The 12,237-nt window shown below is 35.8% G+C and overlaps 1 protein-coding gene across 9 annotated transcripts in view; it reads right to left on the reverse strand.

Moving 5' to 3' along the window:
- Nucleotides 1-220: 220 nt before the first annotated feature.
- The window catches only part of EDEM3 (ER degradation enhancer, mannosidase alpha-like 3), a 64,179-nt gene continuing 52,162 nt past the window's right edge, over nucleotides 221-12,237 (reverse strand). For 3 of the 9 annotated variants that reach the window (XM_012729227.1, XM_004688567.2, XM_012729226.1), the window contains 3 exons: nucleotides 9,819-10,004; nucleotides 9,070-9,117; nucleotides 221-4,022 (listed from right to left, as the gene is read on the reverse strand). In XM_012729227.1, coding sequence (XP_012584681.1) covers nucleotides 3,595-4,022; nucleotides 9,070-9,117; nucleotides 9,819-10,004 — 662 coding nt within the window. In that variant the 3' untranslated portion in view covers nucleotides 221-3,594. The remainder of the gene's footprint in view (nucleotides 4,023-9,069; nucleotides 9,118-9,818; nucleotides 10,005-12,237) is intronic. The other 6 variants (XM_012729228.1, XM_012729224.1, XM_004688566.2 and 3 more) reach the window with 4 other exon arrangements.

Genomic DNA, 12,237 nt, shown 5'->3' on the forward strand with positions numbered 1-12,237 from the left:
TCTGCTGTGCCATGTGGGTCAGTTCCCTGGCTGGGAATTGAACTCATGCTGCTGTGGCTGCCAACAGTTTCATAGTGCTGAGACTTAACTCCTTGTGCCACACTCTCATTTTAAAATGCATTTAAAGAGAAGATAGAGTGTTAAAAAAAAATTTCAAAATATGTATCAAAGTACTAATATGCACAATGATGCTAAAAAACTCAAATGAAGACCAGACCAGAATATTTACATATTTTATTAAATCTTTACAATCAGTAATTATAATCAAATACACAATTATATACAAGGATTATATACATTTTGCCCACACTTTTACATCACAGTACATAGTTTCCCTTAGAAATATTGCATACATTTATCACCAAACAATAAAATCCAACAGTAGTGTTACAGCACCTGTTAGTACAGACATCTTTTTCATAAATTACATCATAAGAAAATATACGGCTGTAAATTGGGCTTTTAAAAATGTCTTTTATAAAATCTTAACATACAATATTTCATTCACAGAATGTTTTTTTTCTATGTTCTGACTGAAGCCTTGTGCATAAAACGACCAGTTGGAATATTTACTAAATTCCCACTCCCCCCTAAAATTATAAGCACTATTTGAATTACTTATGCAGAGCTTTGTTTATGATGAATTTGGCATGGGGTCTGGTTAGAGAACAAATGTTGATTTTACTATCAAAAGGGCTGTGTGATGATAATTTTAAAAAATCTCAGTAATTAGGCAAATTAAAATCAGAGTGCAAATTTTTCATTTTACTCTAACACTGTGAAGAGAAAAGGAAAGATATAATGCCAAAAAATTTGTTCTGAAGCAATTATGTTCTTGTTGGAAGTCAACAGGTAAACACAAACACAAAAACAACAACCAAAAACATTTCCAAAAAATGTCCCATCCCAAATGTATTTTAAATTACAATTCCTTCTTAAAACTTTATGGGAGAAGTATTGCAAATTATGGTATATCATGTCAATGGACTTTGATAGACAGAAAAAACTATAGCTATTTTTAGTAGGTAAACAATTTTTTTTAAAACTTGAAAATACCTGAATTAAATACTTGTTCTGATATCTAACTTAACTTTCAATAAAATTCTTACTTGATTCCAGGTTTGTAAACATTGTATAAATCCTCTGTCAAACAATTTTATGGCTGTGGTGATCACTTCAACTCTATTTCTATGCAGTCAACATTGAACTGAGGTAGACCAGATGTTTCTAAAATTCAGGGTCTCACAGAATCCCCTGAATTATCAGGAAGTAAATAAAATGTCTATAAAGTATTTTAAAACAAAATATGGAAAAAAAACCCGCTAATGCTGTTACATATTTTTAATGAACCAAAAAACAACTTCATGGCAGTATATTGAATAAGAATGCAGAGTTAACTACGAGTTAAGTTTTGAAGCTGACTATTACACCTTCTATTCTTAACTGGAGAAAAATCAAGTATAATTCGTTCTGGGTGTTAAATATAGTTTGTTAATTTTTTTGAAGATTCACTTTTCTAAACAAGTGAACAATTTCCTGTTAGACCTCAACGAATGGCAACAACTCCCCCTCGTGGTTAAAAGCAGGGAGAGCGGCAGTAAGAAGGCTTTTCCTTGTAAGTTACAAGAGCTCTTCGCCCAAAAAAAACAAAATTGTTTTGAGAACGGTAGACAACAATGGCTCTAAGCTAAAATACAAAATCAAATCAAGGTATGTAAGGCTTCTGTAATCAAAGTCTTAAAGGAACATCTGCTCCTTTTCTCCAAGCCCCAGTCCTATAAATCAAGGCAAGTCAAGTAATGAAGCTTTAGCTATTTTGGCAGCTTTGTAATTAAGATGAACAAAGCACTATGTCTATCCTTTCCGTATACTGTATTATTATAATTCTATCTTCTTATACCAAATTTCACATGCAGAGAGAATAAAAATATCCACTTTTGTGTCAGGTTTAATTAAGGGCCAATAAAGATCTTGCATACTAACCTTCCCCCCCAACCCCCCACCCCAAATAATTTTCTATTAGACTTATTACTCACTGATTCAATTAAGTTTAGCTGGAATTTCTGAAAGCAGCTATTTATCCCCTTATACAAAAGAATATGTTTACCTGGGATCTAAGACATACTGTACATGAATATACATAACTACAACACAGCAATGCTGTTCATTAATAATTCCATATACAGTTCATCAGTACCTCAAAACTGTGTTTTAGGAGGTTATTATATAATGTGATGGTAAAGAGAAAGGAAATTAAACCTCACAAATATTCCTTTAGAACTGATTCCAGTAAGTTTAAAAAAAATAAATAAAATCAGTACAGAGACATCATTTCAACTACAGGGCTGTGTACAGATATCAATAAAGTTTTTAAAACTCTTTGTGGCAGCATCAGACAGCCATATAAATGGGAAAATTTTCATCATTAAATTATATGGCTATTTATTAGTTGTTATTGTATAAATTCTTCACATGGGTTACCATAAACTAAATTTCAGGTTCCTATCAGGAGTTTTTTTTTTTTTTTTTAAAGCAAACCTAAAAAAAAAAACATGATTCAACAGAAAATGTGGCAGACTCCGCAGGTGCAATTAAAAAAAAATAGTAGTAGGAGGAAAAAAATAGTAGTCATCCAGGATTGTTAGATCACTACCACAGTTTTATCACAGCTCCTAAGATAGAAAAATGGAACAAAAGGAATTCAGCTATTGGTGGTAGGGGCCTTGTGGCTCAAACTGCATACTAAACATGGGATGGAGTAAGGCTGATGGCTAATCACTTCTAAGAGAAAAGAATTGGATAAGACTTGTAATTTACCCTATAAGGATACAATATTAAGTTCCATTTCAGAATAGTCACAGCTTCCCTAAGGCAGGTCCAATGGGGAAGTTTGTATTGCAACAATAGCTTCTTTCTTGCCTCATTTCTGAAAAGTATTCAGTGACCAATTTCCACAATAAACTGTATAACCTTTTTACCTGATTCCAATGATTAATCTTTATGCAGAAAATTCACTGAAAACATACAATGACTTCACCTTTGGTTTAAATGAAAAGGACACTGGTAAGAGGGTCAAGTCATCATGATCATTTGTTACACAATGAAGCAAGTGAAAAGTGATGAGCAAAGACTGTCTTCGCCATGAAGTGCTTCATAACCACTTAGGTCACTTGAGTATTTCTCTGAAGGCAGCGTCACCAGAATGCCCCCATATGAAAGCCCAGCTTCCTTTAATTAGAGAGCTCTACAAATTCCTATTCCTCACCTCATTAATCACTGTTTTTCACCTATCCAGAGACTGCACAAATTTGGTTCTTAGGAATGCCCAGTAAGTCTCTAACCTGAGGTCCTGCAAGGTGGTGCAATGCTGTCATTTGAGGGGGGAATTGTGACTTTCCATTTTTGATAGGACACTTTTAAATAATGTCACTTCTAATGCAGCAAGTTCTATATCTGATCACTATCCCAGTCAGAACGTGGTTACTCCTCATCATATTTAAAGCCTCCCATTAGAGAGCCTGCTTAGTACTAGGGTGTCTAATAACCACAGTTTACCTTTCTTTTTAAATACCTACCAGCAGATTCTTTAACAAGTCATAGTTCATCCTTATCCATCATTTCAAATGCTTCTATATCTTCATTCCAGTCTGCTAATATGGAGTCTATAGGCTGGACTTTTTTACCCCAGCTAGCATTAGGATTGGAATCCTCCTCAGTTTCTGATTGTTCTTGAAGTTGGTTATCTAAATCTGTACATTCACCATCAAGATTTGTAGTCTCAAGGTTTTCTGTGGGATTAGAATTCTGTTCAGAAGGAGGACCACTTGCAGCATTATCTGTTTCTGTTGGGGAGGATGATTCTGGATGAGAGTTTAGAGAACTTTCCTCAGGTGACTCCTGATCAACTTGATCAACCAAATCAACCAAATCAACCTCCTGAGAACTTGGTGTGATCTGCTCAGCACTCTGATTCTGGGAATCATTTTCAGAGGCTGATTGTTCTTCATTGTCCATTTCAGGATCTGTGTAAAGAAACACACAAACTTCATGCTTCTTGCCCCAACAAAAAGTACACTATCACATTTTCAAATGCATACTAGCTTTTGCAATAGAGTTAGAAAATCAAGTTAGTGCAAACAGTAAACACTGACAAAGAAGAGTAAAATAACCTGCCTTATAGAAAAGTAGTACAGTACAAAATCTGTATATTCACTTTGTGATATGGCAATATTAGAAAATAAATAGTCTTCTAAACTGAAAAGGATGACTATAATAATTGAGATGACTGCCTTGAATGGGTATTAGTAAATGCCTAAAAAATGTACTAGACAGTAATACTATTAAATGCACATAAATTTGCATTTATACATATCTAAAGTTGATTAAATTTCTCAATTCTGGGAAGCCCTCACACTGGAACACACTAAATATAAATTAAAATTTAATCAGCACATGCATTGGCTGTATTTTAAGATAATGCTCTGATGAAAAGTGAAATTCCTACTGAGAACACAAAGATGCAGATAATACAAAATTCTGGATTTTGCATACTTTAAGGGTATGCATGTGATTAATGTTTTCATAAAGGTAACTATTATTTATGTCTTTAGTTTCCTTATAGGTCTATGAATTGTAAGACATGCAGTCATTCTAAAATGTGTTGTGTACATGAAACCACCAGAAGACTTAGATTCTACAAGAAGTACTTAAACAGTACTGATGCCCAAATGCTGGCCTTCTTGGCCCTCTGCCTCCATGACAATCAGTCAGTAAATCTCTGCATGTCCACCGTGTGGCAAGCCCTGGCCATGGTGCTAGGAATGAAACAAGGTCACCTGACAGTCTGGTTGGGGAAACCAAATTTACCAACAACCAAAAAAAAGAAATGGGAAATCCTAGCTGTGATGCATTATGGTGTTAGAAAAGCTTACAGGCGTCAGAAAGGAAGAAGAGTTCCTTCCTGAAACTGACACCTGAACTGAGATTTAAAGGGTAAGTACTGAGTCTTCATACATCCTGTCTCTGAAGTTGTGGAAAAGCACATCTTACTTTTACAATTAGGGAAACCATGGTGGGCCCTAGGAAGAGAAAGCAGAGAACTGGATGCTTAGAGCTCATTTGCATTAAGTTACCCCAAGTAAAAGGGAGAACAAAAGAAAGTCTTCAAGCTGTTTTTAGAATTAAGCAGAATGCTATTAATCTATTATTCAAATTATTTTATTAATCTAGAATTTAGAAGCATAGGAAAAGGTAGAGGGGTTGTTTCATCTAGTAATAAAGATTATGCTTCTGGTAAAAAAAATTGCCCCAATATTACATATATTATTATTTTGGAAACTTAACTAGTGCAACAGGGCAAGAAAACAAGGTGTATCTTTGGGAAAAGGAAAACTGAAACTATTCCTATCTGCAGATGTGTTTCATATTTAAATTCAAAGCAACTTTTAAAAAAATATGTTTTTTATTGAGCTACCATTATTTTATATCCTTATGTATTTTTCCCCCACAATAAAGAATATCTCCCCCCTCAAAGCAACTCTTAATTTTTAAAAATACTAAGGTAATAGAAGAACTTGATAATGAGAGTAAAAATAAGATAAACAAGCAACTACCAATAAATAATTTCTTCTATAGTAGCAATAACTGCCAAGAAGTAAAATTAACTATCTTTTTGAAAATACAAGTAAAAGCTACAAACAGAATTTATTGTGAGTTTATTATCAAAGGCACAGGACTCATCTTTCTTAAAATCATAAAAATATTAACAATATCTAATTAAATTTACTAATTTAAATTTCTTGGATAGAAAGTCTTAAATATTTAACCATTTTTTCCTATTTCTATTTAAAGTATAAATAGCATTTTTATGTGTTTTGTTCTCCTTTGGGATCAGATCTAATTATTTTGAAGCTACCAGTGGAAGAATATACATCAAAGAAAAGTCAAATTCTGAAAAAAATTAATGAGTTGTCTTATCAGATCAAAATTTATTATTCAAAACAGCAACATTTTTGGAACAGTAATAAATAGGTGAATGAATGAAACAGAAGAGTGAGAGACACATTCAATTATGTAAAAATATTCCAGATATTTATAACAGAGAAGCAGTATTTAGGTAAGTAAGTATGACAGTTGGAAAAGTACAAAAAGAAAGGAATTAGTGCCTGCCACACTATGACAAATCTTTATTCTAAGATGCCCACTAACACAATTATGAGTACTATCACAACAGTGCAAGTACATCAGTAAATTCAGGAGGTGAATCAGAAACACAGCAACCAAAAGAAGAAAATTTCAAGATATAAAGAAAAGAAAACTAAATTCTAGTAGTAATAATAAAAGCATATGAGAGCCTTGGAAAAGACAGATTGGATGTTCACTCACATCCAGCATTTACTAAAAAGCAGAGCTAAAGCAGAGATGACTAGGTAAACAAGTATACGCAATACAAGTATCACAGAACTACATTAAAAAGCCCTTCAGGGCCCTCCCTGGTGGCGCAGCGAGTTAAAGCACTGCACTGAGAATCTAAAGCTACTTCTGCATGAGTTCGATTCCTGTCTGCCCCGGAGGTGACCACATGGCGCGGCAGACCTCTCCTGACCCGCCCGCTGCTCCCCTCAGCACTGTACTTCGTCGATCTGCCTGTTCTGTTCCCCACTCTGTCTCTGGTGAAGCCTCTCGCCGCCCCTGAGCCTCTGGTCTGTACCCCAGTTCTGTATGCACAAATAAATAAATCTTTAAAAAACCCTTCAATTTTATCTATGAAAGTAAGAGACAGAGGTAGCATTAAAACTGCTTATTCTATAGGAAGTATGAAAGTTCTCAGAGGAAAAGCATAATGGAAGTAGAGATTGGTAAGACATTTCCAGAAAGTGGGGGAAAATGTACAATTGCAAAAGTGGAAAAAGAAGAAAAAGGAAGTCAGTATCAGTTCTGGTAAAAGGAACATTTTAGATGCTCTTTGCCAGACCAAGAAGCTATCTGCACTTGTACTCCAGTTTCTTCCCCAGAAGTAAATCTTCCTATCTAAGCAACCCTTTCCTAGATTTTAGCAATCTAGGTTCTAGATTCATACTATCAAGTTCAGTGCAGGGATACTCTTAAGGAAATTAATACTGCCAGATCATACTCTTGAGCAGATCAAACCTTAGGTACCTTTCTTTCCTGAAACATTTTCTCTATCTGCCTCTACCAGAAAGACGATTATAGGAGTGGCCAACAGGACACAGTACTCCATATATCTACATTGAAAACAGCAAGCATGATAATATATGGAAACTCTAAAATGCCATTATTTTCCCCCAAGAAATGCTATTTAGAAAAGGAAACTGAGCCCTCTCTGGTGGCACAACAGGCTAGGATGCAGCACTGCAAGTTCGTCGCAGCCACTTTAGTGACCCAGAGGTGATCCACATGGACAGACCTCTCCTGTCTCGCCCACTGCTCCCCTGAGCAGTGTACTTCAGCCATCTGCCCGTCCTGCTCCCTTCACCACCCCGCAACTCTGGCCCGTATCCCAGTTCTGTATTCAATCTGGGTCAAAAGGCAACAACACAGTGTTTTTTGTTTGTGAGCACAAGGCTGGATTATTATTAAGTATATATAAACACTTGAAATTTTATAAAGATAAGACAGAATAGAGACATGACATTAAAACTTCTAATCAATAACAGACTGTGGAGAACTTATTAACATTCAGAAATGTGACTGGTTTATCTCCACTTGACAGATTACTAACGTTTATTTCTGAAGAAAAGTGTGTAATAAAACACCTGAACATTTTTACTAATAGATAGGGCTATCTCTATTGTTTAGATATTAATGGCTGGGACTTAACAGAGTCAAGGTGTAAGGTGAACTAGAGCTTATTTGGAGGAATTCTTTTCTGTATTAGTATTTTGGAACATCAATCACAAATGATTTTATAAAGAAAAAAAGATTTATGGGATGAGAAATTAAGAATAGAAAAGATAATCTGGAGGAAACTTTACTGTTCAGGTTTTAAGGACGCCATTATTAATTATACTTTTATAAGTCTTGCTGGTAGCATGGTCCCACACACAGCTGAGACAAAAAGGGGGTGCCTTATTAGCCCTGTTCAGTCTTTCTCAAAGTGCAGTTACTGGAAACCTGTTTAAGATTTCAGGTACTGATCCCCTGACTTTAGAGTCTGACTCAACAGTGTAGAGTAGTAAACCACACTTTAAATAAGTCCATCAACTTATTCCTATAGAAGAGAAACCATGGCCCATGCACTATATACAAAGAAGGAAGTTAATAACTGCTACAGATATTAACTTCTTGGGAATTAATTTCTCAAGTGGATAAAATCATTGATTTAATGAACTATCATTAACTTCTGTCCTTTGGATAAATATCAACAATTACACTGTAATTTGGTGCTGATTTGTTTAGTATAGTTGTACAGTTTTGAAGGAGCTATACAAAAAGGAGGGGGGTAGTTCAAGGTTTTTGTGTCAAAAGATCACCACATAACAGAATCACTGCTCAATACATTTAGAGACTATGAAAACCTTTTTAAAAATACAATTTGAACAAAGCCCTTTTACTACTGGTCAAGGCACTGCATTTATTCTGTAGAATTTATCTTTATTCATAACCTTTCTCTGGTATGGGAAGCAATGTTTTACCATAACCTCAGACTCCTAACCCAATGTACCCTAATATACACATATAATTTTTAAAAACAGTCAATATTTTATGTTTTTACAAAGATTTCAAATAAAGTGATCAAAAGTAATACATGCTAAGACAACATCTTTGTTAGAGTGACTCTTATATCAACATGGACTAGTGAATTAATCTGTTATGTGGGATATTTAATTCACAGGGTTTATTACACAGGATCAGTAAAGAATAGTTATTACGGGATAGCTAATTAGACATGAAAATAATCTAACTATATCAGTGTTTAAATCAGAGTTTATTCCGGTACCCACTGACACAAAATTTATATATATATGCACGTGTGTATATGTGTGTATAGGTATATACACATATACACACACATATATAGTTTAAAGCTTATTAATGCAAGATACTTACTACTATTAATAATGTAGCTTGGAATCATTTTACCTTTTAATATTGCTGCTGAAATTCCAATGGTAGCACAAAATGGGGGAAAAAGCAAAGGCATTAAAGAGTCATATGGAATAATAATTTGCCTACGTTTGATGTGTTTATATGCACACACGTAGGAAAGAAGATCTGAGTTTAAAAAAGGGCTCAGAAAAAAAAATCAGGTACATAGGAGAATTTAAGAAGATCAGAAAATTTTTGTACGATTTCCATCTTACATACATACAGCCTACTCATTCACTCCACTGTTCTTAAATATCGTTGACATACAGAAAGATCTCAAGGAGAAATAAGCAATATAAGACAAAACACAGATTAGGCTAGCATCAAATGATTGCCCCTTCTGCTTTTTACCGTTCCCCTTGGAAGTTCAAGTGATGTGAATCAGTTTCCTACACTGTCACACATCCTAGGGAGCCCAACAACCCTGTACACACTCTACCCATTTAGGTGGGGTGGGAGGGGTACAGATGTCTCTACAGGGTCTCCAGTGAGCAAGAAGACTGCTACCGTGAACAGCAGCACAGCTACCTGGTGCGAGAATATCCTGGCTCAGCAAACAAAGCAAAGTAAGTGTTCCACAATATTTATTTCCAAAAGAATAATTCATTTGAAACCAACAAGCCAGAAATAATTTTTTGTAACTACCTTCTGTGATCAACTAGTAAAATCAACGCCAAGCCATACAAAACACAGACCTTTTTTACCCTTACCTCGATCTTTTGCTTTATCAGAAAGGAGCACCTCTACCTCTTCATAATCTCGGATGGCATCTAGAATGATACTTCCTTCTTTACTGAATAAGAAGAGCATGGGAATTTTGATGTCATCGGTGTCCTTCCCATCACCTGCCATCTGGAACAGAGGGGCAGTGTCACTGCTGCTCCCCTCATTGTCATCTAGCCAAAAAATAAATAAATAAAAATAAATACAGAAAACATACAATCACATGTCCATTAAAAAGGCCTATCCACAAATCTGTTTTTACCTGTTGACAACATTAGTTTTATGTGTCAAGAACAATAAAAAACAGGCTTTTGGACCCACTAATTCTACTCCTAAAAATTTATCCTGAGGGCCCTCCCTGGTGGCACAATGGGTTAAAGCACAGCATTATGAAGTGATCCCCAGCCACTGCAGCACGAGTCCATCCCCAGTCAGAGTAGTGACCCACTTGGTATGGCAGACCTCTCCTAACCCACCCGCTGCTCCCCTCAGCAGTGTATTTCAGTATATCTGCTGGTTCTGTTCCCCACTCTGTCGCTGGTGAATCCTCTCATCCCCACACCTCTGGGCCTGTACCCCAGCTCTGTAAGCATAAATAAGTAAATCTTTAAAAAATTTATCCTGAGAAAAAATATAAAAGGAACAAAGAGATCTGTACCTCTAAAATAGTTTACTGGAGTGCTATTTATAATTGTGAACAAGTAAATTATAACAAATTACTTGATGGAACAGAACAACAGAATATTACATAAAAATAATTCTATGATAATTAAAAATTTCATATGCTTATGAAGAGACCTTTACAAATAGAAATGCTCAGATCTGGATTATAGTGACAGGACCATAAACAATATTTTAGTATTTTGTTGTGTGTGTATGTATGTATGTATGACTACAATATATATGCAGAACGTGTTGAATCATGCTCAGAAAGCTTGATCTGGTCCCCTTAAAAGGAGATAATCAAAGGAGGCTACCTGATCCATGCTCTCCCTGGGTATCTTTGGGCAGAAGTGGGGAGTGGGCCAGTTAAATGACATCATGCCTGAGGATGGAATTTTAGAATTGCCATTTTGGAACTAATGGGGCAAAGAGGAAGCAGACCTGTGAGAACCTAAAGAATTAAGTGTAAAGAGAAACAGTTAAAAAGTCCAGGAGGACCTAGAAATGGAGACAGAGAGGTGGAAAATGCTAGCTATCATGATTCCTAATGAGTTTTAACTCCCACTTATATTTCCTTAAAGCGCTCAGTTCAATTTCTTCCTTTTGTGTTCATTGAGAATAATTTCCATATAGTAAGCAAAATTCCCTTCTTAAAGCAACTTAGTTATCAGTTCTCACAGCCAAATGGATTCTAAAGCAATTTGTACTTCTAATACTTGCAATAAAAACAACTAAATCCTAAGTTGCCATTTGTATATAATTAAAACCAAACAATGCTTTACCAGAAACAAAATAACTTCGGAGAAGTTACAAGAAAGTTCCACTCTAAAAACTAAATTTTCTAAAAATAAAGAACATAGCCTTTTATTTCCCCATTGAGCCCAGTGTAAGATTATGTAACTAATAATACCATCTGAATGGACACACTTAGTATATCTACCATGAGTATACTTCACCAAAAAAGAGAAAATATAGAATACTTCATAAGCTCCAGATTTTTTTATATACTATATATATATATAAGATTTATGCAATAGAAAGGGGTACAAACCAGAGGTGTGGGGGTCAGAGGAGTCACCAGAGACAGATTGGGAATTAGAACAGGCAAATTGAAGAAGTACACTGCTGAGGGGAGCAGAGGGCAAGACAGGAAAGGTTTGCCACACCATGTGGGTCACCTCCCTGGCTGGGGGTCAAACTCATGCTTTAGTGGCTTCAATAGCTTCATAGTGCTGTGCTTTTAACCTGTTACACCACTAGGGAGGGCCTTATCTTTTTATTTACATATATATATGTTTATATATATACACACACACACACACATATATGTATACATATAAAATTTTTAAAAAGATTTATTTATGCATACAAAACTGGGGGACAGGCCAGAGGTACGGGGGTGGTGAGAGGCTTCACCTGAGAAGAGTGAGGAGCAGAACAGGCTGACTGACAAAGTATACTGCTGAGGGGAGCAAGGGCCGGTCAGGAGAGGTCAAGTGGGTCGGGAGAGGTCGACCACACCATGTGGATCACCTCTGGGGCGGGGACTGAACTCATGCTGAAGTGGCTTTATCTTCTTAGTGCTGTGCTTTAACCCTCTGTGCCACCAGGGAAAGCCCCTATCTTTATTTTATTTTATTTTTTTTATTTTTATTTATTTGTGCATACAGAACTGGGGTACAGGCCAGAGGCTCAGGGGCAGTGAGAGGCTTCACCAGAGACAGAGTGGGGAACAGAACAGGC

The sequence above is a fragment of the Condylura cristata genome, unplaced genomic scaffold, assembly GCF_000260355.1.
Source record: "Condylura cristata isolate star-nosed mole 26May11 unplaced genomic scaffold, ConCri1.0 scaffold00024, whole genome shotgun sequence".
NCBI lineage: Eukaryota > Metazoa > Chordata > Mammalia > Eulipotyphla > Talpidae > Condylura > Condylura cristata.